This window comes from Rattus norvegicus, chromosome 4 (assembly GCF_036323735.1).
Source record: "Rattus norvegicus strain BN/NHsdMcwi chromosome 4, GRCr8, whole genome shotgun sequence".
NCBI classification, from domain to species: domain Eukaryota; kingdom Metazoa; phylum Chordata; class Mammalia; order Rodentia; family Muridae; genus Rattus; species Rattus norvegicus.
Window position 1 is genome coordinate 119,756,108 of NC_086022.1, and position 27,714 is coordinate 119,783,821.

A 27,714-nucleotide genomic window follows, 5' to 3' on the forward strand; every position below is an offset into this window, starting at 1 on the left:
CAGTAATTTTCTAAGCCAAATAAAATAACCATAGTCTGAGGGTTTTTGAGTGCCATGATTTTGAATGGTCCAGCAAACATGGATGAACTTTTAATGTGGTTCAGAAAACCACATTCAGCCTAGTAAACTATAATATATGATTTATTCAATAATACGTATTTTGATGTAGAATGATGATTGCCCAAAAATGAGGCTTTAAAATAAAATTTTTCACACCACCCACTTAATGCTGATAGAGAAATCTCAAGGTTTTTTGTTTTTGTTTTAAGCTGGAAATATCCATCTATATCTTAGTAGCAGGGTTCATTTTTTTTTTTTTTTGGTAAGAAAGAACACATGTGGACTGGAGAGATGACTCAGTGATGAAGAGCACTGACTGCTCTTCCAGAGGTCCTGAGTTCGATTCCCAGCAACCACATGGTGGCTCACAACCATCTGTAATGGGATCTGACGCCCTCTTCTGGTGTGTCTGAAGACAGCTACAGTGTACTTTTATATAATAACTATAATAAATATGATAGAAAGAGGGAGGGAGGGAGAATGAAAAAAAAAGAAAGAACACATACAAAAAGTAGTCTGAATAGAATAGAATAGGTGGTGAATACACAAGGCAACTAATTTTAGTCTGGAGAACAAGGGGCTGTCCTTGATCATGCATCTTTGTCACATGATGGTAGAGTTCAATCCATATTTTGTTTTGTTTTGCTTTGTTTTGTTTTAAGAAAAGGTATCCTTGGCTGTCCTAGAACTCACTGTATAGACCAAATTTGCCTTGAACTCATGGATGTCCAGTGGCTTCTGTCTAGTTCTTGGACTGCTTGTGTTTAATTTTGATATAGGGTACCATATAGTTAGCCCAGGCTGGCCTTGAGTTGGTTGTGTAGCAGATGGTGGCCTGCATCCTGATCATTCTGTCTCAATGTTCTGAGTGCTGGCATTGTAAGTGCAGTTTAGACCATGCTAGGAGTTGAACCCGGGTCTTTGTGCATGCTAGGCAAGCACTTTTAAAGCTGAGACCCAGTCCCAGCTTTGTCATACAATAGTGGAGTTTGTCCAAATCCTTATTTTTTAACTTATGCCAGTATGATTGTTAAGTATTTATAAAAGGAATACAACTATTTTTAAATCCTTTCAAAATTTCCTTCTCTCTCCCTCTCTCGCTCTCTCTCTCTCTCTCTCTCTCTCTCTCCCTCTCTCTCTCTCTCTCTCTCTCTCTCTCTCCAGAGCCTGAGTGTCACTCCGAGTTTGCAAACACCACTCACTCTGTCTTCAGGTCAGCCAGCTTTTACTTCCACCACCCAGTGCACCTGCCCCAAGAGCAGGATCTCTGCCGCGAGTCTTCGGGAAGGAATGTTCTCACGCAGCATCCTTGGAAGGATCTCTTTCACTGTCATTCAGGGCACAGCGGCCTCCCGCCCCCTGGCCCAAGGTCAGACAACACTGAGATGGAGTGCACCAGAGTTAAGAGCCTCAGCATGGATTTGAATTTGGGGGGCCATGAGAAGATACATACTATCAAGAATCAGGCCAGAGACACAAAAGAAGACAAAAGACCGGCAAATGACCCAAAAAAGGATCAGAAGGTCACCCCAGAGCTAACAAGTCAGTGCCCCATGAGTTTGAATGAACTCTGGAACAAGTACCAGGAGCGACAGAAGCAGCAGAAACCATCTGGCGCTTGTGATAACAAAGAGCTCTCCTTGGTGGAACGGCTTGATCGTTTGGCTAAACTGCTTCAGAATCCCATCACACATTCACTCCAGGCCTCAGAAAGTACTCAAGATGACCGCAGATGGGGACGTGGAGCCAGGGGGTGGACTGGGAGGAGGCAACATCAACAGAAAGGCAAGCAGCAGAGGAAGTGGAGTAAGAGCCTAGAGAGGGGTCACAGTACAGGTGACTTTAGGAAAAGCAAAGTGCTTTCTCCTCATGAAGGTGGGAAATCCAGTCAGCGTAATATTGAGAAGATTAAACTAGATAAGTACATCCTGAGAAAGCAGCCAGATTTTAATAATGTCAGCAATACCTCCTTGGATTCTAGACCCTCAGAGGAAAGTGAGCTCCTCCTCACAGATAGTCCCAACCTTTTTTCCAGCACTGAGTCTCCTGTGGAGTCAGATGTATTGACCCACACTGGTAGGGACATGCCTTTAAATGAGAGGAGTAGCTCCATTTCTACCGTTGACACAGCCCGGCTGATCCAAGCCTTTGGCCACGATAGACTGTATTTGTCACCCAGGCAAATTAAATTATACAGTAGTGTCACTAATCAACGGAGGAAACATCTGGAGAAGCCATGCAAGCACAAGAGGAAAGCATTGAACACAGCCTGCCCCCAAATGACTTCTGAGCACACCAGAAGGAGGCACGTCCAGGTACACGGCTACAAATTCCAACTGGCAATGTGAATGCCTTTTTTTGTGGACGTTTTAGTTAATCTCTTCACAACAGGTGGAAAAAAAAAAAAGCCATTTGTCCTTTCCTCACTATAACATTTCTTCCCGCTGGAAAAGTGAGAAAGTGTAGCACCGTGCTCTTGTTTGTTGTCATTCTTTCCACCAACACACCCTGCCAGGCTCGCTTCGCACTGGGTGCCTTCAGGGTCTGGGGAGCTGCAAGCCTAGCATGGCCTCTGTCTGGCCCAGGGATGGGGAGTTGTTTTTTTTTTTTTTCCTCGTCTTTTGATAAGTATTTGAATTGCTTTTAAATACTTACACTTAAACAATACAATATGATTTTTTTTTAAGTAAATGAAGCATTAGGATCATATCGAAGTTGAAAATGGGGTCAACCACAACACGATTTAAAGTATATAACTAAATGAAGAACTAGGAGATAGAAGACAAGTTGAACCAGAGGGGTTAGATAAACCTGGTGGGTGTGTTTGCAAGAAATAAGCTGCAGTGTGGTGTCACACACTCTAGAAGATCAGCTGTGCTCACTTAGCATTATATTCTCAAAAGCAAGTTGGAATCTCAGAGTTATTAGTCCTCAGTTACAAATACCCAAGTGAAGTTTCCTCATCTGTCTTCATAAGGAAGACGTTACAGGGTCCCAAGCCCTCTAGGGACCTCACGGTATATGGCACAAGAGTCAGAACCTGTTACCACATTACATGTCTTTACCAGAGATGGTAAAGACAGGTGCTCCACCCAAGAGAAAATAGAGCCGTGCATGTGTTGGTGCACACCTGCTACCTCAGAATTTAAGACTGAAGCAAAGGGCATCATGAGTTTAAGGCCAACCTTAGCTACCTAGTGTAAACCTGTCTCGAAAAAAGTCTAGAGAAAAGCTCTCCAGGGAGATTGGAGTAGGGAAAATAGAATTTATATTTATTCAGGTTTTCAAATTTCCTATTTCCTATTTGTATTTTATAATATATGGTAAGTAGAATAATTTATAAATAAATACCTATTTTGGCATTTTGTGCTCAAAATACTTTGTCAGTAGGACTGCATGGAGACAAGTCTAGAGGGAAGGAGATAGGAGATGAGGTTTCCCATAAGCAACAGTTCTCATGATTAAGCCTTTGATAGATATGAAATGACAGTGATTACATGTGTTAATAGTTTTTTTAAGTGATAAAAAACGGGGGTTGGGGATTTAGCTCAGTGGTAGAGCGCTCGAGGCCCTGGGTTCAGTCCTCAGTTCCGGAAAAAACAAAAAACAAAAAACCCGGCAATAATACTGGAAAGAGGAGAAAGGATCCTGGTTGAAGATTTACGTGTGACCATATAATGCAGTGTTACACTTTGAGCTGAGCATCAAGGTGCATATCTGTATACAGAGTACTCAGGAAGCTGAGACCCTAGCTCCAGAGTTCAGATGGTTTTCTTCTTTTTTCCAATTAAACAATTAAGTGACATTTGGGGCTTATAGTAATCATCTATACTCTGCTCTTCCCCCTATCCCTTGGGAGTCAATAATTTGCCTCTGTTTCTGGGGACTTGCCTATTCTGGTCATTTCATATAAATATAACCATATGACTCTTGTCAGGTTCCCCTACTCCCAGGGATTGAACATGGAACATATAATCCTTTTGAGGCACATGCTCTACCATTAAGATACAATTCTGCCCTTTTTACATTTTTTTCAAGGCTCATCTATGTCAAAACACAAACAGTAATTCAGTTTTTCATGTTTGGTAATACTCTGTGTACGTATATGCGATACACTGTTTTTTTAATCTAGTTATAAGTGCAGTCGTACACACTTGGACACTTTCAGTGCTTCAGCTATTGTGAGTGCGGCTGATCCTGGAATCCCTGTATGCAGTTCTTGAGGTACCCCCACGAGGGGAAATCAAATCATACGGTAATTGTGTCTTACTTACCAACTGACAAGACCACAGTGCCTGTCCTTGTAGGCTTCTGCCAGCAATGATTATCGAAAGCTCCTTGGGCCTCACATTGCTCCTTTGTGGCTGCTTATTTTCTGGGGTTTTTGTTGTTGGTTGTTTTGTTTGTTTGTTTTTTTTTTTTTTTTGGTTCTTTTTTTCGGAGCTGGGGACCGAACCCAGGGCCTTGCGCTTCCTAGGCAAGTGCTCTACCACTGAGCTAAATCCCCAACCCCATGTTTTTTTAATGTTATCTCCTAGCCTATACTATTGAGTATAAGGTGGTTTCTCACTGGTTTTATTTACATTCCTATTGAACATTCTGTGTGCATCTTAACCATTTGTATAGCTTCTTTGGAGAAATGCCTTTAGAAACTTAGTTGCTTGGCCTTTCCTTCCGTAGCTGTTAGACTTTTCTGTATGGTAGTCCCTTACTAAATGTGAAATCTGAAAATATATCTTGCCATTCTGTAGGTTGCCCCTCACTCAGTTACTTTGTTGGCTGTATCTTTGACCTACAGCAGATTTACTAGTGCAGCATGTACTTTCTGTGACCCAGGTTTTGGGAGCCATATCCCGGAGATCGTTGCCAAATCAAATGTCATAAGATTCTTGTCTTTTTAGTCTAGCTTTTATATTTAGGAATTAAGTCTGTTTTGAGTTAATTTTTATACATCGTATACAAAAAAGGTCTACTTTCATTCTTCGGCATGTTTATGTCTAGTTCTGGCAAGATCATCTGTTTAGACTGTTTTCCCATTTGTTCCTTGGCACTGTTAATTAGAAATCTTGATAGTGTGTATGTGTGTCCACATTGGGATACTCAGCTCTGTTTCATTGGTTTGTTTTACTCATGCCAGTCCCACAGTTTGGATTTAGTATATCTTCATCATAATTTTGGATAGCAAGAACCGTCCTGTTTTCAAGATTATTTTGACCACTCAGTCCCTTTAGAACTTGTAAATATTTTATTCTTTCTAATGCTATTGTAAGTATAAATATTTTAATTTCATTTTTGGATTATTTGTTAGTGTAGAGATGCATAGCTAATGTTTACATGTGATGTTGTGCCTTACAAGCATCATTGAATTGATTTGTTAACTCTTTTCTTGTAGAACATACAGAATTTCCTGCCATCTGCAAATAGAGACAGTCTTTCTTCTCCAATTTGGATGGTTTTAATTTTTCTAACTGATTTACGGAGAACTTCTAATAGAGAGTTGAATGTTAAAAGCTGGTACCCTTGTTCAAGTTCTCAGAAGGAATACGTTTAGTCTTTCACAGTTAGGAATGTTACTGTGGGTTTTTCTCTTGTGACTTTTGTTATACTTTGCTAGTTTGGATTTTTTTTTTTATTATAAAAACATTTTAATATTAGTCAAATTTGGCATCTAATGAAATGATCATCAACTTCCCATTCTTCCCATTTTCTTTTGATGTGGTATATATTAATTGATAATCACATGTTGAGCCACAGTTGCATTCTTGTGTAATTCCCGTTTTGCCATGGTGTGCAGTTCTTTTCAGTGCCGTAGGATTCGCTTTGCTTGCCTCTGAAGAAGACTTTACATCTAGGTTGTTGCCAGGTCTTTGCTGCTTTTGCTGTCAGGATAGTACCAGCCTTGTGGAATGGGTTTGTCACCTTGCTGTGTTTTGATAATGAGTGTTAGGATTAATGTTGTGATTAATGTTAATTCTTTGTGTTTGATAGAATTTAATTGCTATAGATCATATATTTTTCTTTGGGGGCCTTTTTAAAAACAAAAAACCCTAAATATAAGTCTAAGATGTCTATTTCTTATTTTTTTTCTTTTTCTTTTTTCTATTTTTCGGAGCTGGGGACCGAACCCAGGGCCTTGCGCTTCCTAGGCAAGCGCTCTACCACTGAGCTAAATCCCCAACCCCCAGCAGAGTCCTTTTATGTATGCATCATATGCGCTCCTCGATGTCATATCTGATAGTCAGGCTCAGCCCACGTCAGGTACACCAAAGTACTCCTTGGCTTTCTTGTAGTGATTCTGTAATTTTAGCTTTCCTTTAGTTTACATCAGTGGTAGCTACTTTTTAAAGATTGTATGGCTGCAGCAGGGGCCTGTTTTTTGACCAATTATATGGTCAATTTTGGAGAAAGTACCATGAGGAGCTGAGAAGAAGGTATATCCTTTGCTTTAGGTTATAATGTTCTATAAATATCCGTTAGGTCCATTTGGCTCATGACTTCTCTTAGTCTGTCTACATCTCTGTTTAATTTCTGTTTCCATGATCTGTCTATTGATGAGAGTGGGGTGTTGAAATCTCCTACTATTATTGTGTGAGGTGCAATGTGTGCTTTGAGCTTTAGTAAGGTTTCTTTTACATATGTAGGTGCCCTTGTATTTGGGGCATAGATATTTAGGATTGAGAGTTCATCTTGGTGGATTTTTCCCTTGATGAATATGAAGTGTCCTTCCTTATCTTTTTTGATGACTTTTGGTTGAAAATTGATTTTATTCAATATTAGAATGGCTACTCCAGCTTGCTTCTTCAGACCATTTGCTTGTAAAGTTGTTTTCTAGCCTTTCACTCTGAGGTCGTGTCCGTCTTTGTCTCTGAGGTGTGTTTCCTGTAGGCAGCAGAATGCAGGGTCCTCATTGCGTATCCAGTTTGTTAATCTATGTCTTTTTATTTGGGAGTTGAGACCATTGATGTTGAGAGATATTAAGGAATAGTGATTATTGCTTTCTGTTATATTCATATTTGGATGTGAGGTTATGTTTGTGTGCTTTTCTTCTCTTTGTTTTGTTGCCAAGACGATTAGTTTCTTGCTTTTTCTCGGGTGTAGCTTGCCTCCTTATGTTGGGCTTTACCATTTATTATCCTTTGTAGGGCTGGATTTGTAGAAAGATATTGTGTACATTTGGTTTTGTCATGGAATATCTTGGTTTCTCCATCTATGTTAATTGAGAGTTTTGCTGGATACAGTAACCTGGGCTGGCATTTGTGTTCTCTTAGGGTCTGTATGACATCAGTCCAGGATCTTCTGGCTTTCATAGTCTCTGGTGAGAAGTCTGGTGTGATTCTGATAGGTCTGCCTTTATATGTTACTTGACCTTTTTCCCTTACTGCTTTTAATATTCTTTCTTTGTTTTGTGCGTTTGGTGTTTTGACTATTATGTGACGGGAGGATTTTCTTTTCTGGTCCAATCTATTTGGAGTTCTGTAGGCTTCTTGTATGTTTATGGCCATCTTATTCTTTAGGTTAGGGAAGTTTTTTTCTATGATTTTGTTGAAGATATTTCCTGGTCCTTTGAGCTGGGAGTCTTCACTCTCTTCTATAACTGTTATCCTTAGGTTTGATCTTCTCATTGAGTCCTGGATTTCCTGTATGTTTTGGACCAGTAGCTTTTTCCGTTTTACATTATCTTTGACAGTTGTGTCAATGATTTCTATGGAATCTTCTGCTCCTCTTGTATTCTGTTGGTGATGCTTGTATCTGAGGCTCCTTGTCTCTTCCTTTGGTTTTCTATATCCAGGATTGTCTCCCTTTGTGCTTTCTTTATTGCTTCTATTTCCATTTTTTTTTTTTTGGTTCTTTTTTTCGGAGCTGGGGATTGAACCCAGGGCCTTGCGCTTCCTAGGCAAGCGCTCTACCACTGAGCTAAATCCCCAACCCCTTCTATTTCCATTTTTAATTCCTTCACCTGTTTGTGTTTTCCTGGAATTCTTTCAGGTGTTTTTGTGATTCCTCTCTATAGGCTTCCACTTGTTTATTTATGTTTTCCTGCATTTCTCTAAGGGAGTTCTTTATGTCTTTCTTGAAGTCCTCCATCATCATGATCAAATGTGATTTTAAATCTAGATCTTGCTTTTCTTTTTTTCCTTTTTTTTTTTTTTTTTTTTTTTTTGGTTCTTTTTTTCAGAGCTGGGGACCTAACCCAGGGCCTTGCGCTTCCTAGGCAAGCGCTCTACCACTGAGCTAAATCCCCAACCCCTGATCTTGCTTTTCTTGTGTGTTTGGATATTCAGTGTTTGCTTTGGTGGAAGAATTGGGCCCTGATGATGCCATATAGTCTTGGTTTCTGTGCTTGGGTTCCTGTGCTTGCCTCTCACCATCAGGTTGTCTCTGGTGTTACCTTTTTCTGCTATTTCTGACAGTGGCTAGACGGTCCTATAGGCCTGTGTGTCAGGAGTGCTGTAGACCTGTTTTCCTGTTCTCTTTCAGCCAGTTATGGGAACAGAGTGTTCTGTTTTCAGGTGTGTAGTCTTTCCTATCTACTGGTCTTCCTATGGACCTGTGTCCTGAGTCCACCAGGCAGGTCGCTTGGAGCAGAAAAGTTGGTCTTACCTGTGGTCCTGTGGCTGAAGTTGCTCCTGGGGTGTTGCTTTCGAGCTCTCTGTGAGGGCGACAACCAGGAGGGCCTGCGCACCACCCAGGTGCACCTGGGTCCCAGATGGCGTTAGGTGTTTTTCTCTGGAGTCAGAAATGTGGGCAGAGTGTAGTCTCTTCTGGCTTCCTAGGCATGTCTGCCCCTCTGAAGGTTTAGCTCTCCCTCCCACAGGATTTGGGTGCAGGGAGCTTTTGACCGGGTCCCTTCAGTTCTGGGCGGTGTCTGGACTGCAGGGGACCTGCCGCTTGAGTGCCCCTATCTTACGGTTCCCAGAGGCCCTATACAGTTTCCTCTTGGGCCAGGGATGTGGGCAGGGTTTCGCAGTATTGGTGGTCTCCTCCTCTCTTCAGTCTCAGGAGTCCCCACCTGTCCGGGCGGTGAGCTCTCTCTCCCTCTCTTCATATTTTTTTTTCTTTTCTTTTTTTCGGAGCTGGGGCCCGAACCCAGGGCCTTGCGCTTGCTAGGCAAGCGCTCTACCAGTGAGCTAAATCCCCAACCCCCATATTTTTAATATACATGTTTCACTTTGTAACCCAAAGCTGATCCCACGCTTGTAATCCTCCAGGACTGTAGGTATGCACTAGTATGGCTTGTAGAAAACCAAAACAAAACAGAACAAAAACCCTTTAGTACTAAGGATGGTTTAATTAAATGTGTTCCAAATCATGGCCTCTCTTTAAGAAATTTTCCCTGTGCCCATTCTCATCTTGCTTATATTACTGGCCTTTTGGAAATAAGTTTTGAGTTACTTGGGTTTTTAAAAATGTGTGTGTGTACACACGTACATGCATTTCAGTAGGTATAAAAAGCACCCCACTGTTTCGTGCTTTATGTTCATAATCTCAGAATCTATTGGCATCTAGTCACAGGTCTATCTAATCCAGGTGCAAAATATTCCGTGTAATATCTGAACCTTCACGTGAGCTCTGCCGAATACTCCGCCCATCTGGCCAGCACATAACGCAAGCAGTCAGATCTTTGTCCCTCTGTGTCCTTGTCTTTTCACCTTGCATTTCTCTCTGAGAGGGTGGAGCCTCCCCTCCCTGGGTATTCCCCCACTGTGCCACATCAAGTCTCTTCAGGGCTAGGCATATCCCTCTCCCACTGGGGCCAGACAAGGCAGTGAGGGGAACATATTTCACTGACAGGCAACAGCTTTAGGGATAGCTCCCTGCTCCACTTGTTGGGGGACCCACATGAAGACTAAGCTGCACATCTGCTATATATGTTTGGGGTGTCTCAGTCCAGCTTGTATATGCTTTTTGGATGGTGGTTCAGTCTCTTGAGAGCCAAGAGTCCAGGTTAGTTGACTCTGTTGGTCACCCTGTGGAGTTCCTATTCCCTTCAGAGCCTTCAATTCTTCTCCTAGTGCCCTCCAATGTTCCCAAGTACCCTCCAGTGTTTGGCTGTGGGTGTCTGCATCTGTCTGAGTCAGCTGCTGGGTGGAGGACAGCCATGGTAGGCTTCTGTCTGTGAGCATAACAAGAGTATCAGTAGTAGCATCGGGTTGGTGCTTGCCCATGGAATGGGTCTCTAATTGGACCCATTACTAATTGGCCATTCCCTCAGTTTCTGCTCCATTCCCCATCCCTGCAATTTTTATAGACAGGATAAATTTTGGGATAGGTTTTGTCAGTGGGTTGGTGTCCCTATCTCCAATGGGGTTCCTGCCTTGCTACAGGAATAGCCTCTTCCAAGTTCGATATCCCCACTACTGTGGGGGTATCTCAAGGACATGCCAGAGACCTGGGTAGGGGAGCTCTCTGTGACTCTTTTACATGTATACTGGAAGGGGAATTTTTCATTTATGCTACACAATGCTCAATCTCATACAATACTATAAAACTTCTTTTTAAAATATTCCTGCCTGAATTGAAGGTGTGTGTGTGTGTGTGTGTGTGTGTGTGTGTGTGTGTGTGTGTGTGTGTGTTCGTTTTGAGTGAATACTATTTGTCTTTTAAGTGTCTTACATATTTCCAAACTCTGGTATGGCACAGTTGTAGACTCCTTTCAAGTCAAGGAAGTCAAAGGGAGAGGTTTGTAAGGGATTTGCTTTATTTTCAACTTTAACACATTGACTGGACCAGTGAGGTAGGATGTTCTAACATGCTTCTTTGAGTTTCGTAGTCAGGAAGAAAGGATGGTTGACTGTAGTGTATAATCTTGTATTATACACTTGTTTAATATATCTCTGTAAAACGCCATAGTCAGTTCCAGACACCTATAGAACACCATGGTTATGAGTACTAGGTAGAATGTGAAGAAATCCCAAAGTAGTTATGTAAGTAAGCCTGTTCTGTAACCGCAACACAGTAATACATGAGAGACAAAATTTTTTCTTATGTTTTAAGGTAGCAACAATGTGTCAAAACTTAGAGGTTTTGGCTAAATCTGTGCTGAGAAGGGTGTGTCCTTGGGGTCCCTTCCCAGGACTGACTAATAGAATCCGGAACAGATCCTTTAAAAGAACAGTTCTCCTTTTTTTTTTTTTTTTTCCTTTTTCTTTTTTCTTTTTTTCGGAGCTGGGAACCGAACCCAGGGCCTTGCGCTTGCTAGGCAAGCGCTCTACCACTGAGCTAAATCCCCAACCCCAGTTCTCCGTTCTTGTCACAGAAGGAGAGAGTATCAACACGATATGTGTGAGCATCATGTCACGTGGGTGGTCTTCTAAGAGGTGTTTTACATTGTTGTATTTAGATATATTTTAAAGTCTAAATGATGATTGAGCAAAATGTAAATTAAACTGGCCAGGAGGTTACAAAACCTACCTAGTTAATCAAAATCAAATTGCAGTGTATAATCCATGTTGTACTTTCTTCTGTCTCTAAAATGTCCACTCTGGAAAGTTTTTGAAGTTTCCGTTCAGTAGTTCTGAAGTGTGTGCTGGGTCATCCCCAGGCCCTTGCTCAGGGCTCACCTTTTTAATATCTGTTAATCCTCCCAAGTGTGCTTTGAAAAATATCTCAGATTTGCCATTTATATTTCTCATGTCTTTTTGGGCTTTTGTCATTGTTGTCTGAGGATCCTTTGTTGATTTTTAAACATTAGTTGGACTGTAACTATGCTATTACACATATTCTTTATTCATTCTGTGAGTATGGGGCTCTTCCAAACCTCAAGATTATAAACACAAATTTCCTACTTAAAAAAAGAAAGTGGAGGGAGAGAAGCAGTGCACTTAAACTGTTAAAGTGCTACGATTTATTTTGTAAGTATTTCTACATAGTCATCGATAGATATCTTGTAATAAGCAATATAAAGTTCCTAAGAAAATCTGGTGTCCTCTTAAGCTGGACTCCCAATCATTAACTTAGTAATTGAACAGCTTGGTTCTTTTGAAATTTTAATCCAAACAATTGCATATGGAGGATCTGATCAAAATGAAAGACCTGAAGAGTAGCCTAATTCTGGCTGAAGTTTTATTTTTATTTTATTTTTACTAATCTAAAGTCGGGTCTGAGCCTCCAAGTAAACGTAACAGGTGTAGCTGGCCTCCTGAGTCAAATAAAGATGCAGAGTTACCCTGTGAGTGATCCTGGTCCCTGCGGTGTTTAAAGGAGGACAAGGGAAAACCACTGCAACCATAATGTTTCCAACTTGGTAGACCTTTGGAATCCCTACTACCCTGCCCTGCTGCTCTGCAAGGTTTTCATGATCGTGTCAGCTTTCCGATTCCTCCCACATGTTGATGGAGGAGTTTAGTTCATGGTTTACTCTCTTCCTCTGTTCCTCAGTGCTCCTGTATCTGGGAACCTTTCCTGGCCTCTGCCATGATGACCTATATAGCATGTTAACCATATTGGTAGCTACAGCTTCAATGTTGATATCATCCAAATCTGTTCTGTCTTCAGTCTTCACTCATATGGGTAACAGAACAAAAACAAAAAACCCAAGAACCTATTTAGATACTTTAACTTTCTGGTGATGGTTTTATACACACGCCCCCCTCCCCCCCCCCCCCCCCCGCCCGCCCTTTTGAGCTAGCCCTTGCTGTTTGGAGCTCACTATGTAGACCAGCCTGGCCTCGTTTTCAGAGATCTGCTGCTATGGCTGCCAAGTGCTAAGTTTAAAGGTATAAACCAACACACCCGACATTTTTCATAATTAATTTCTAGGAATTACATGTCAAAAGATTATTTTTCATACAGATGCATTATAATTATATAATTATCAGTTGATCTGGACATTCCTAAAGCCCTGTGAAAGAAGAAGCCATGTTTGGTGACAGAGTCCTCAGATTTTGAGTGACTAGAATATTTCTGGTATTTTAAGGTTGGATAGTTATATTTACCATTAACCCATTCCTCAGAAAAACCTCTTCCTCCTCTCAGGTGTCTGTTTGATTGAAGGCCATTGATACTAAACTTCCTACATTATAACAAATACTCTTTTCAAGCTCAATTTTTATGTTCAGAGTAATTTTCTTATTTTGGACAGGGCCTCATGTAGCCAAGGCTAGCCTTTAACTTGCTGTGTACCCAAAGATGACTTTGAACTCCTGATTCTCCTGCCACTACCTCCCGTGCCGGAATATAGTTATACAACATCATACCTGCCAATTAAGCTGGCTAGTTTTTGGCTATTATGATTAATGAAAAAATTTGAAAGTAATTTTAGACTTTAAAAAGATTTCAAGGAACCAGAGCATGGTAGCAAGTCCCTGTAATCCCAGTACTTGGGAGGCTGATGCAGGTAAATCAGAAATTCAGTACACAACAAGTTAAAGGTCAGCCTGGGCTACATGAGGTCATGCCTCAGTAAACACAGTAGTTAAAGGTTCTTGTCTGGATCTTCATGATGTCTAATCAATAAATGTGGAAATGGGTTTCATCTAGTACTTTTTAACTTAAAAAGTACTACAAAAGTCCAGAAACACTGAAATGCTGGCATTTCCCTCTTCCTGTGTAGAACTAGGCACCAGCAGGTGAGTTTGCTTTCTAACATTGGAGAGAAGCAGCAAGCATCTTCTCCCAAGATGCTATACATAGAAAGTTTACACTGTCGTCTGATAGCATTTAACGTGGAAACGCTCAAGTCTTTATGTGGAAGCCCCGCCTTGGAGAACAGTGAGCCAACCAACCCACACATGCCTGGAGGTTGCTAAGGTGCTTGTGGACAAAGGGACAGGTTCTGTAGCTTGCCAGCAGCATCTGTTAGAGTTTTTAAAATGTATTCAGTGGTGGATCTCCAAACCAGTTGGACACAAGTATAGGTCTCTCCATGGTGGCTTTGGAAACTGGGTAGAAGTCAGTATTCCCTGTACTGTTGCTTGACTGGTCATATGCCTTGGACGTAAGGCTGCATCTCACCTAATGCTTTCATGTCATGCCACCATATAGTTATTTTTAAAATATATATATTAATATATATTAATATATATATAGTTATTTTTAAAAACCAACCTTCAATATTAAATTCCTCTAAGAACATTTAGTGTTTTCTTTTGTGACGTGCTAGAAACAGCTTTCACTATAAACATTATTTTTGTTAGTAAACTTGGAAGAGCCATCATGAGGTGATCTTGGGAAAATTTCTTCCAATCCTAAATTCCAGTTCTAAAGTGCCCTTACCGGGGTTGGGGATTTAGCTCAGCGGTAGAGCACTTGCCTAGCAAACTCAAGGCCCTGGGTTGGGTCCCCAGCTCCGAAAAAAAGAAAAAAAAAAAAAAGGGCCCTTATCACTTCACACCCAAAAGCAGTATGAGTGTTCCAGTTTGTCAACATCCCTGTTAGTATTTGCTTTGTTTCATTTGACTTTCACCGACATAGAGGTGCTTTCACCTAAGGAGATTTGCACATTTTGTTGGAAGTTTTTGACTATAGTTTTGAATGTTTGCCTTTTCATGGCAATTTATAAAAAAAAAAAATCACTGTAAATGGGAGATTTCCCCTGGCTTTTGTGCATTCTCAACTGGCCCTTGGAAATGCGGGAGGCCTGTGGTCCTATCCATGACTTTCACACCCAGCTCGAAGCAGGGCTCAACCACCAGCCTTTGCTTCAGCAGATCCTCTGCCCCGTCTCCTTAAAGGGGAGACCAGTGTACATGCCTTAGTTCCTAATGATCAACAGTTTTTACTACTAAGATTGCAAAAACTATTCCCTTTCTGAATTCTGGCATAGGCAATAGGTCTAGCTTTCTCTTCGCTCCCTACTGACAAGGGTTTTCCCCCTGGTATCCATTGTAACCATTGCTCACTGATACTGTGTGGAGGAACTTTCCACTGACTTCCTTTTGCAAATACAGCAGCCTTCTTGGGGATAAGTTTGTGGACATCGTACTTTGAAACTTGGATCTTTGTACTAAGCATGATGGAATGAGTTTGCCACATTTATGAGGCTAAAACTTTTTTATAACTTAGCAGCATCAAACTCATTGCATCATTGCCACACTCACTACTTCAAGTCTTTTTGTTGATTCTCTTTTGAACTGGTAATACAGCCTAGTGATATGTTAGAACTGATGTAGTTTGAGTATTCGATGAGTGTCCTTCCCACTCAAGTTCCCAGGCATCAAGCTCCCCAGAGGCGGCCAGTGTTAAGATTCTAGTGCAAGTGAGTTGTGCAGTCATCAACATATCCAGTTTTTGAGTGTGTCTGTTCCCTCTAGAAAGCTCCCTTGCTTTTGTTAACAGTTATTCCGTATTCTCAGTTCTGGGACCTTTATCTTGTCCATTCTGCACAGTTGAGATAGTCGCTGATGAAGCAGCCTTTTGCAGATGGCGTGTTTGCGTCAGTGGAGTGTTTTCAAGGTTTTTCCATATGATGTGCTTTCAGCAGCTCCTCTTCCTGATGTGTAGCGGTTTGTTATGTGGGTGTTTACCATAATCTACTGCTGGGCGGTTAGAACATTTGGATTGCTACTTCTTTTTCTTTCCTTTTTTCATTTTTTTTTTGTCTTTTTCTTTTCTTCTTTCTTTTTTTGAGACCGGGTTTCTTTGTATAGCCTTGGCTGTCCTGGAACTTGATTCGTAGGACAGGCTAGCCTCAAACTGCGAGAAATACACCTGCCTCTGCTTCCTGAGAATTGGGATCAAAGGCATTTGCTACCACACCTGGCTTTAGATTGTTTTTAATTTTTGGAATGCAAGCATGACCATTTGTTTAGAAGTTTTATATATCTTCATTTCTTTTAGGTGTGAAATGGTTTGTGAGTTTTTAGAAACTGCCTGTGTTTTTTAATTGACTTATTCATTCACTCAGTCTTTTTTTGTTTTTTGTTGTTTTTGTTTGTTTGAGACAGCATTTCTCTGTGTAGTCCTGGCTGCCTTGAAACTCACTCTGTGTAGACCAGGCTGGCCTTGAACTCAAGACATGTGCCTGTCTGTGCCTTCCAAGTACTGGGATTAAAGCCATGCACCACTACTCCCCAGCCCTTTTTGATTTTGTTTGCAGGATTTTGGGTTGGGTTTTTTTTTTTCAAAGTGGTTGTGCTCTTTCCAGTGCCCATGTATAGTGTGTTGAGCATTCCAGTTTTTCCACATCTTACCAAAACTTGTCATTATTCATGTGTTTGGTGTGACCATACTAAATGACGTGAAGGCACTCGGTGATGATTTTAATCTGGGTTTCCTGGTGACTTGATAGTGAAGACCTTTGTGTGTGTTGGTCTTTGTTGACAAGGATACTCAATTTTACCCACTTTTAAACCTGGTCACCTGTCTTCCTGCTCAGCTAGTAAGTGTTTTATGTATTTGGGTGCCCTTCTCAGCCCTTTGAGTATCATATGTGTTATCTATTCTTATCAGCTCTGTATTCTGTCACGAGTCTCACAGGGTGTATAGCTTGAGAATGTCTCCTATTCTGGCACGTCTGTTTATTTTAAAAATGAAACCTGAAGTTAAAGGGTGAATAATGCAGTTTGGTTTAACAGTCTCCTCTTGTGGTTTGTGCTGTTGGTATTAGACTTGAGATTTTTCTCCCCTCTGTTTTCATTTTAAAAGTTGATGCAGGCATGCCTGGCCTGTAGTCCACAGTGTCTCAGAGCTGTGAGTGCACCTCTGTAGATTGCAGTGTCAGAAAGCTTGGGCACACCTGCATCCGTGTGCACTGCACGCTTTGTGTGTGGTGTGGTGGCCAACCCCTCTTGCATGTGGAGATCCCTTTATTCTGAGCCCCAGCTGACCATAATCTTAAGAGTTTACTTGATCACTCTCAGATCTCTGTTGACTGGTGTGTCTACACCCTATTTTTTACCTCTGTTATTCTGTGTCTTAACCATGTTAACTTTGTTTTGAAATTAGGAAATACACTTTTTATCTGTTCTTTTCCTAATAAGTTTTGGCTCTTAGGATCCTTTGCTTTTTATGGAAGCTTGGGAACATCTTACACATTTTTTCAGGAAGGTCCACTAGGATTTTTGAGGTTTATGGAGAATCTACAGATTGTTTTGGGGAGACTTGCCATCCTAGCATCCTTGCATCCTAGTCTTAACTCACATGTAAGTATCCCCATTTATTTAGATGTACTGTTTCCCCCTTAGAGACTTGTCTGGCCCATATTGCCCCTTTGTGCTTGTGCATTTTTTGCTTTTTAACCTTTTAGCATTCTGAACGTTTTACAGTAGTTGTGTTTTCATTCTGTTTTATAGCCTACTATCAATCAGCAAACCTGTCCTGAGACAGGTTTGTCCTGAGATGGTGTCTCATGCTTGCCCGGGTTGGACTCGAACTCATGATCTCCTCGCTATAATGTGAAGAGCTGCAGTTTTATATTTTCTAGGATTTCTTGTTGTAGAATTTTTCTTTGTTCTTTTGAACACTTTTTTGTTATATGTATGTCTTCATTCATTTGTTTTGAGACAGGGCCTCACTGTATAGCTCAAGCTAGCCTCAGAAAGGCTGCATGCAGTCGTCCTCCTGCAGCCTCCCAGTGTTGGGATTGCAGGTATAAGCCAGTGTAGCCTCTTTCTACACTTCCTGTAATTTCAAGAGTAAAAATTTCCATTCAATCTTAAGTGAGGTAACTGACACAAAGAGACAACTTTATGTCCTGAGAGATAATAAAGGCAGGACCTACCACTGGCTCAGGTCTTAAGATTCCAGGCCTGGAGCTGACTTTGGTTTGCTTTTGTTTTTTTCCTCCCCTACATCAAATAATCTTACCATTCTGTCTCTACAGTGCTCTGACCTTTAATTTATATAATTATCCATCCTATTCTCTAATTTGATTTGGGCCATGCCTCTGTTTCTTAAGAGCTTTTCCACCTCTCAGGCACTCTAGATGTTTATTATACAGAAATTCTGCTTTCCAAAACTCCAAAATGGTGATATGCAAAACAGGCAAGAATGGCTGCAACCAGACCTAGAGACTCAGGAGGTGCTCTGTGGGGGATTTGTGCAGTGCAAGATAGATGTACACTCAGGCGCAGCCTCTTTGAGCTTTAAAAAACACTAGGGTAAGTGTGGACTGACCATAGTCTGCCAGTGTGTCATTTTAATCCTTAGGACTCTCGTCCTTAAATGTACGTGTAGTAGACATGCTGCCGCTCAGTGATCATGTCTACCCGGAAGATGACTAATGTGGCAGCCAGTCTTTGTCTTTACCATGCTTGGACATTTGCGAGCCTTTGACTTTCACGTGCCTGCAGACTAGCAGATCGATGAAATAAATTTTAAATTTGACCGGTTGATGGTATTAAACTTACCAGTTTACAATTCTTAATTTTCTGAAAAATCAAAATGTTTCCTGCTTTCAAATGCCTTATCATGGCTCCCCTTTTTCCAGGATTCTGGGCTAAGTCCCCAAAGGCCTTGGAGTTGATCCATTTCAAAGGAGCAGATACCTTGCTTGGACTGCACTACAGTTCCATCAAACTTGCTTATAAAAATGTCATTTGGCACTTAGAAGAAATGCCGCTGACTAAACCTCTCCTATAAAGGTTCTCTCTTTTCCACCCATAGGTTCTCCTTCCCCCAGACATTCATGACGAGAGGGCTTAAACACTGGGCTTGGGCTGGGGAAGTATCTCAATGGAAAAGGACACTGGCTGGGCCATGGTGCCAGGTCCCAGCACCTACTTAACGAGCCAAGCATCCCATATACACCAGTAATCCAGATCTGAGGAAAGCAGAGACAAGATTGCTGGGGCTTCTGGTTCCAGTCTAGCTGTGGAATGTGAGCCCAAGGTCCAGAGAGGTTTTGCCTCACAGGAATAGATTAAGAGTGATGGAGGGAGATGCTGGTGCCCTCTTCTGACCTCCATGTTTGTATGCTTGCTTACAGACTTTGTTTGTTTGTTGAGACAGAGTTTGTCTCAGCCAGAGCTGTCCTGGAACTTGCTCTGTAGACCAGGCTGACCCCACAGAGAGATCTGTCTACCTCTGCCTCCCAAGTGCTGGGATCAAAGGTGCGGGCTACCACCGCCCACATAATATGTTTTAAGAAACAGTTTTATGGGGCATTTGCTCAGCTATATTTTGAACTTTTTCTCACCCACCAGTATCAGCTTCCAGCCCTCAACTCAATCTACTTGCTCTGAATGTAGTTAAAAAGGGCTTAGGGGCTTTCGTGTGTTTTATGTGCTTGACCCATTTGGGATTTCTTCAGGTGCACTGCAGCTGTTTGCTATCTGTCTGATATGTAAGCAGTGTCAGAATCTGCGCCGATTGATGGATCTGCTGTGGACTTCATCACTTAGGTTAGCATTTCTTTTAGCTCCAGAATTATCTGCAGGTGTCAGCTGAGGATTTCACTCTGGAGATGTTTCAGGCTAAGGTTTAGTGCCAACGTCTTTGGTTTTCTCAAATCCTAGGGACTTCCCAGCACTCTGTCCAGTTGTATAGCAGCCCTCTCCCGGTCACAGACCCATGGTCACACCGCTCACAAGCTGCTTCAGCTGGGTCGCTCGCTGGCTTGCCCTGTGAGTGGCTGCAGATCGTTCTGAGAGAGTCTCTTCATTTTTCCAGGTGGCAAACCGTATAATGTCTTCTGACTCTGTTTCATCTGCTGGTAGTTGTTTGAGCTTGGACTCTACTCTGTCCAATGAGGAAAATGTGCACATGTTGAATAAGGGTGTACAAGCTGGTAAGTCCCTTGAATTTAAATTGTGTATTGATGTGGATATACCTCTTCAGCACACTTAACTTCACTCATGATGGGTATAGAGGTTAGAAGTTTCTGCATATTTAGGTGCTATTTTTATGTATTAATTTAAAAAATGCAAGTTGCTAAGCAAGAGTTTAGGAGTGTCTCATAGCAGGGGTCTAAATAGTTTGCCCCTGTGGAAAGCAGTTTGGCAGCTCTTATCAAATTTAGTTTGACTCAGGAGTTTTTGCATTTGGAATTTGGCCAATAGATATACCTAAATATGTGCAAAATTCTAAGTGTAAAATGTAGGTTTATTATAGCAGAAAGTTAAAATCAATGTTGATAGCTGTAGAATGAGGAAGCTTTCTCTCCGGGCTGGAAAGAGGGTTAAGAGCACTGATTGCTCTTGCAGACTTCCCAATAGACACACACATACTCAAACATCTGTAATTCCAGTTCTGGGGAATCCAGTGGTTCTGCAGGTACGCTTGTCACACAGACACACGTGAAGACAAAGCACCCATACTCAAACATGAAGAAATCGTATTTTACCAATACTGGAAGGTCCCAAGCATTTAAAAGAAAACTCAACATAAAGAAGAGGGTGTGGTTTACTACTGTGTGCATTCTGTGAAAACAGAAGAGAGTGGCTTGTGTAACGTTTTCTGGAGTCCTGAATTCTGAACAGTAACTGGAGAGCGGGGCTAGAGAACTTTTGATTTTATACAAGTCAGTCTTTTTTCTTCTTCCTTCAAGTCCTGAGCTCACCACTGTCACCTCTTTCTTCCTCTTCCTGGGTGATTGGCAACCGGGCCAGACGTACTCTGTCCTGCTCCCTTGGTGTCAGAGGTCATGAAGCCTGAACCAAGGAACCTTTCTTCTGTCTGATAGCTAACCCACGTAGAGATTAAACCTTCTCTCGTCTGTCTGCACCTGTCTCCATCTTTCTCTCCTTTTCTCCTCCTTTGCCCTGCCTGCCATGCAGCATATTCTTGAGTTATTAATAGGGCTCATCTCTGTCTTGATTAAGCCTGCCAACCTTGCTTCCGGCCTGCTCCAAGATACATCTGTCTTTCCCCTCAGGTAACTTGGAGATTGTGACTGGTGCCAAAAAATACACTCAGGATGTTGGGGTGACTTTCCCAACGCCCAGTTCTAGTGAGGCCAGATTGGAAGAGGATAGTGATATGACTTCTTGGTCAGAAGAAAAAGCCAAAGAGAAAAAGTTCCTTTCCAACTATCTGCGGGGCAAAAACTTAAGGAAAAACAAGCCAAATCCCTGTGAAGGTCGGTTTCTAACTCTGGGTAGCTGGGAAATGAGTAAAAGGCATGTCTAAGTCTATTGTAACACTGAGGACCCGTGCTTTTGCTCTCCTGCCGCTGGTCACCACAGTGGCATATTTTGAAAGCAACTAGAACTTTATGTAGAGTCTCACTGTGGTGAAGACCAACTCAAGGGCACCTTAAAGGTTGTCACCCCAACAGATGAGTCCTGTGCAAGTCAGTATTACATACATTTATTTGGTGTAATTGGGTACAGTTATTAAAAACGTTTCTTGAAAATATTTTCCTGTAGGAGTCTCATGGTTTGTTCCTGTGGAAAACAGAAAGTCTGAATCTAAGAAGGAAAACCTGCCCAAGATTTACAGACCTGCTATCTCCTGGTTTGAACCAGTAACCCAAACCAAACCCTGGAGGGAGCCACTGAGGGAACAAAACTGGCAGGCACAATGCATGAACAGTCGTGGGTCCCTGGGAGGCCCAGGCAGGGATAGTGGCCAGAGTTTTCTTCAGCCATTTGTGAGAGCAACCCTGCAGGTAGGCACAGTGACATCATGTTGACTTCAGCCATTTGTGTTTGTGGGGATGTGTGGCTGGCATGCTGGGGTTTAGTCATCCCACTGTCCTCAGCATCTGAGAACTGGGAGGAGAAGGAAAAGGGTTCTGTGGCGGTGATGTCACTGCTCACTGTGTGCAGGCTCCTCCATGTGCAGGTTTGGGTCAGCATTGCGTTGTTCTAGGTCCTTGCAGTGTTAACCAGGCGCTCATCCCTGAGCGCTTCCCTCTTGGTAGCTAAAGGAAATGTTTACTGATGAATTTGTTTGAAGTGAATGAGCTGACCTCTTGTCTCATTAGCATCTGGAAGAGTTGCAGTGACCGACCCACTTTAGTTCTCAACTCTTCCTAAAGGCATTTCTGGGCTTCCTTGATCTCCCTCAGTCTCTCCAAACCTGTGCTGGTTTTTTGCTTTTTGTTGATTTGTTTGTTTTTCTGGGCACTTGGAAAACAGCCTATGTCATTAATATAAGGCTTTCTCTCCTGTAGGAATCACTTCAGCTTCACAGACCTGATTTCATCTCCCGCTCTGGGGAGCGGATAAAACGTCTGAAGCTACTAGTCCAGGAGAGGAAGCTACAGAACCTGTTCCAGAATGAGCGAGAAGCTCTGTTCAACACTGCGAGGCCCCTGCCCAGGAGAGGTGTGTCCTCTTGTCACTTTGCTGACTGTGGCTCTGCTTGCTGAGGTCTCCTGAGCTAGCAGACTGGTCCAACCTAGCTCCTCACGCATCTGTGACCCAGGAAGCCAGTTCTGCTAGCCCTGTCACTGCATCTCTTTAAAAGGACAAGTTGCTTCAAGGATGATGCCTCTGTGAACTAGCCTCGTGTTCATGGTTTCAGGGTGTGGTAGGAAATGAAAGAGGGATACACTGACCTCTCTAAGAAAGGCACTGTATTGATCTCTTACTTCACAGGGAGAGCAGATCGCTCACCCCGAGTTACAGTCTCTTAGTGAAAGAGCTGGGCTCTGCAGCCAAGGTCTCTATTCTCTTAGTTGCACCGAGTGGCAAGTCTCAGTAAAATAACAAGAAAGCTGTGAGGATGTGAAGCACTAACTAAAGCTGTTAGCCTTACTGGTCACCTGGTCAGTATTGGGTCCCCTGCCATAGCAGATTTAGGTGGTGACCTCTGTGTCCCGCAAGGCAGTTCAGACTCGGGCCTTGTCCTTGGTCTTTAGTCACTTCCTGTACTGCAGCTCAGATCAGGGCCCAGGCTCCAGCAGCTCTTCAGCTAGGCTCTACCTCTCCTTACACTTATTATCCCCTAATAAACTCCTCTCTCCTCTAGTTCTCTTGGCAGTCCAGAAGAACAAGCCTATTGGGAAGACGGAAATGATTCGGAGGACCAGACGGTAAGTCCAAAAGAACGGTGGTGATTACCCAGCTACAAGCTACAAGCTACAAGCTACAAGCTACAAGCTACAAGCTACAAGCTACAAGCTACAAGCCAGGCCTCCGGCAGCCTGCCTTCCCAGCACATGCTTCCCAGGTTAGGTGTTAGGTTGCTTCTCATAGTACAGGAAAGGAAGAGAGAGAGAAGGTAGCGTGAAAGCGGTTCCTGTTCAAAGGGAAGGGGAACGTCTAGGGTGAGCATCTCTGCATTAGAAATCTCCAAGACATTAGCTTAAGAACTTGGGTTTCAGAAGCATGTTCAGTTTCAGTTCACTGCCTCATTGGTAGTGTTTAAAAAGAAGCCTTTGCTTTTATAGCTGTGTAGACATGTGCATGTATGAAGTGTTTCTGTAGGTTGGAAAAGAATTGGTAATAGTGGTTACCTTTGGGAAACAAGGTCTGAGTAGCTGGGGTGCAGGTGCACGAGAGGCCAGGGTTTTTGTTTTGTTGTTTTAAGATTTATTTATTTTTATTTTTGTGTGTATGAGTGTTTTTTCCCGCATGTGTGTGTGTAAGTGTAAGTGTACCACATGCATGCAGTGGGTGACTTTCTAGGCACTCCAGATTTCCTGGAGCTGGAGTTAGGGACATCTGTGAGCTATCACACTGATGCTAGAGGAATTGAGCCTGGGTCCTGTGCAACGGTGGCCAATGGTTAACCACTGAGGCTGAGAAATTTCCTCAGACTACTCTTCATAAAGACTCTGAATCTTCTGCAGCTATAAGCATTGTCTTCTCATTAATGAATGAGCTTGATAAGCATATATTGATTATGAGAATGCCATTAAAAAACTACGTTACAGGTTTCTGGGGCTGATTAGAAGAACAGTCATGGGGTTGCATGGGGCTTCTGAAGTGGTGGATTGCTTTGTTTTTTAATCAGTGTTGGTTTGTTTGAGGTAAACAAGAATATTTAGAGATAGATACAGATAGCCTTGCTAGCTTGACGCTTGCTCTGCAGACCAGGTAGGCCTGGAACTCACAGAGATCCTTGTGTCTCTCTGCCAGTGCTTGAGAGCTGAGATTCCCACCCAGGCGGTGCCACCACTCTCAGCACTGCTTCCTTTTCAGAGATTTTTGTTTTAAAATTGTAAGAATCTTTGGAAGATATTTTAAAAAGTAGAAAGAAAATAAATATTACTCAAAACTCTCCCCTCCGTCCTACAACAGTCATCTTGTTGATAGTACTGGAATTTGTAGTAATTGGTGCAGTGCGCTTCCCTGCCCCCAGTAGTGCTTATGCTGTGCGCCCAGGTCTGACGCCTGCTTTCTCTCAACATCATATTGTGAATGTGTCCCCGACTAGTAAGCATTGCTTGAGCCCGTTCTCCTTCATTATCATTCCATGGTACTGTGCACTCTACTCTTTGTTGGCAATTTAGACTCTGTTCAGAGTCAGCTTTCAAATGCATGTTTGTGCTCCTCTCCGCTTGAAGTTAGGGACACCCGACCCTAGATAGGACAGAGCTTCTCATGTGACTATAAAACACTTGGCTTGTGCCAGCCTCACCTCACCTGCTTCCTGCCTGGCCTCTGAACCACAGCTCTGCACATTTCCCCAACGTGGATGCCCTTTCTCCCTTCTTTTTTTCTGTTCCTGACAGTTTTTCATTTCCAGCACAAGCCCAAGCTCCTCTCTGCTCTGCCCTTTCCTCAGAGTAAGTTTCTCTTCTCTCTGAATGCTATGGTATTTTAGAGGTGCGTCTATTCTAGTACTTTCTTTATTTTCTGTATTTTGAATACAATAGTAACTAAAACTGCTAGAGACAAAACACATCAAGATAACAGGAATATGTCTTAAGATGTGAACATGGAATTTCATGAAACTGAAGTTTCTTACAGCAAAGAAACAGCAGAGCGAGGAGATGGCCTCCAAATGGAAGGCAGTCTTTGGCAGCTGTGTATCTGTCTAGTTTTCTCTTATTGCTGTGATAAAATATCCTAATACAAGCCTACAGCTGCAGCCTCAGGGAAGGGAGGACACAGTGACAGAGCAGAAGGCTGGCTGACCAGTCACACTGCACCCACAGGCAGGAAGTAGAGTGTAACAGGAAATGGTCCAAGCTTAAGGCCCACCCCTAGTGAGCCACTCGCTCAGTGCTGCTCCACTACCTTCCCGCACAGTGCCCCCAACTGTTCCAACATGTGAGACCAAGCGGTGTTCCACACCAGCACCCGCAGAGGACTGTGTAGAGAACCTGAGGAGATTAAGGCGACTAGAACAGCCGTCCAGCCAGTAGATAGGCTAATAAGCTGAAGAAACAGTTCTCAGAAGAAGAATGCAAATAGCCAATAAATACTGAAAATGTGGTCACTCTCTTAGACGTCAGGGAAATGCAAACCAAAGCTTTTTTTGAGATTTCATCTCACTCCAGTCAGAATGGCTGGCATCAAGGAACAAATGACAGCAAGTGCTAGTGAAGACGTGCTATGGGAGGGAATGCCACAGCCACTGTAGACTTGGCATGACGTTCCTCAAAAACAAACAAACAAACAAACACCACCACCCCCACAAAAAACAAAAAAACCTGCAAATGACACGATGGCTCAGCTGTAGCACTTCTGGGGTACACCTGAAGGCCTTACGTGTGCACCTGGTCACAGACATGATTCCGTATTCATGTCTGCTGCAGCCACGAAATGAGGTGAGCGTCAGTACTCAGTGGGAGAGAAGGGGCTAAAGGACACGTGCATTCGTACAGTGGGGTTGTACTCAGTGTAAAAAGTGATACTTGCCGGGAAATGGGCAAACCTGGACGTCTCTGTGCTAAGCAGTGCTGAAGTCATGCTTTCTTCATTTGCAGAACATAACGTAGAAAGACAGCTTTGGGGGTTGGGTGAAAGAGGCAAAGGAGTAGTGTCCTAAAACCAGGAAGGGGGTGTGCCACGAGAAAATGTAAAGTACAGTAATGAGCTGGATATGGTGTTGCATGCCCCATAGTCCCAGCATTTGGTAAGCTAAGGCCAGACTGAGTTCCACACTAGCTGGGATGCCCCGATTGATGGTGATGTATGTATACACAGGTGTGTCTGTGTTTATGTATGTATGTTCTCAGTAATACCTGCTTGTTACATTGAAACTCTACAGTTTTGTACATGGCATGGAAAACAGAATTTTACCTACTCTTTCTCTGTATTTTATTCTTTTTCTGGAAGTAAGCACTATTGTCAATGTTTTCTATTTTTGTTCGTCTCTCTCTCTCTCTCTCTCTCTCTCTCTCTCTCTCTCTCTCTCTCTCTCTCTCTCTCTCTCTCTCTCAGTCTGTGGGCACCTGGGCCAGGCTTTCTGTACCCATGGGCGTGGGTTATAAGGGCCAGCCCTGTCTACAGGCTGGGTGCCAAGGCAGCAGAGGGCCAGAGGTTTGGGCAGGGCATCCTGTACCTCCATGCATGCCTGATAACTGTATTGCTGTCTGTCTTTCCACATGTGGCATTACTAAGGTTTTATGAGCAGCTTCCAGAAGTGAAGAAGAAGAGAGAAGAGGAGAAGAGAAAATCAGAATATACATCCTACCGGCTACGAGCTCAGCACTATAAAATGGTTAGTTACGCTCGCACTGTCCGTGGAGGAGGTGGTCAGGTCATCAGCAGAGAGAGCAGAGCTAGCCTGGCTCACTCTTGAGAAGCAGTGACTGACTGCTGAGAGGAGGCTGGGAGCCACTCTCCACGTGTCCGCGACTACACCTGACTGCACACAGGTGGCTTCGCCCTCATAGCTGAACTGCACGGAGCACAGGCTTGTAATTCCCGAAGGGCGATTACATTCCTGTGTAGTCCTCTGGATCTGTGTAAACACGCTGGACCATGTGAGTCTTCAGAGAGTGAGGCTAGAGAGTGGAGCCCGCCAAGAACCTCCCAGGGCACATTTCCTTGGAAGCCACACAGCCACTGGCTACTCATTTCATTCTAGAGGACCCTGAAAGTCAGAAGCTGAACACCAGAGCGGACTGTGCGGGTTGGGAACTGTTGGGGCATTGGGGGAGACCCCAGAGCTGCATGGCCTGCCTGCTGTGAGAGCCTCACTCAGGCTTTGCTGTGCTAGGTGCTGACAACCTTCTAGGTTGTCTGCTTCCACAGAGGAGTGATAGGTATTACTTAGAGACCGTCTTTCCAAAACATTCTTCCTAATTGCCACCATCAGTAGGTGAGTTAGGGAAAGTCATCTGAGCCTCTTTCACAGTGTGCTGAGGTGAGGTTGATCAGCTACCCATGCGTGCATCTGACTTCTTCCCTGTGTTTTCTTCCACAGAAAGTGACCAATCATCTCCTGGGGAGAAAAGTGCCTTGGGACTGACATAAGACTACTTCAGAGCCTAGGAATACTTTTTTTATGAGCCCAAAGAAGCTAATTTATACTTTAATGGGTGTGATTTAATAAAGTGGTGTCTTTGTCTGTGTGCACCTTAGTCCCTGTGGGGTGTGGGGCTGTGACAGAGCCACTGGTAGTTGGGAAGCAGGCCTCCCCTCTCCACTGAGGCCTTGCCCACAGGTCATGTCTTCCAGTGGGACCCTTGCATCCCTGCTTGTGTGTGCTTGAAAATAAATCGCTGCTGACGGACTCAGTGAGGCAAGCAGCAAAAGATCCCTTCTTTCCTCATCTGCAGAGGAGCAGGGAGCGGGGCAGTGTCTGCCCTGCTGCATGGAGGGACATGGGCTCAGAGAATGGAGTCACAGCTTGGTGTGGCGAACTCTGCTCCTGCTCGTTGGGCTTGTTTGAATGTCTAGTCCATGGCCACACACACCACCAAAGTCTCCC

The 27,714-nt window shown here is 43.1% G+C and overlaps 1 protein-coding gene across 10 annotated transcripts in view; it reads left to right on the top strand.

The window, feature by feature from the left end:
• Positions 1–27,364, top strand: part of Alms1 (ALMS1, centrosome and basal body associated protein) — a 100,387-nt gene extending 73,023 nt beyond the window's left edge. For 7 of the 10 annotated variants that reach the window (XM_039107348.2, XM_039107349.2, XM_039107352.2 and 4 more), the window contains 8 exons: positions 1,225–2,375; positions 19,609–19,726; positions 20,813–21,016; positions 21,306–21,547; positions 22,055–22,208; positions 22,855–22,918; positions 26,400–26,499; positions 27,208–27,355. In XM_039107348.2, the coding sequence (XP_038963276.1) occupies positions 1,225–2,375; positions 19,609–19,726; positions 20,813–21,016; positions 21,306–21,547; positions 22,055–22,208; positions 22,855–22,918; positions 26,400–26,499; positions 27,208–27,252 (2,078 nt within the window). In that variant the 3' untranslated portion in view covers positions 27,253–27,355. Of the gene's footprint in view, positions 1–1,224; positions 2,376–19,608; positions 19,727–20,812; positions 21,017–21,305; positions 21,548–22,054; positions 22,209–22,854; positions 22,919–26,399; positions 26,500–27,207 lie in introns of all 10 variants that reach the window. The other 3 variants (XM_039107353.2, XM_063285807.1, NM_001106604.2) reach the window with 2 other exon arrangements.
• Positions 27,365–27,714: the final 350 nt, after the last annotated feature.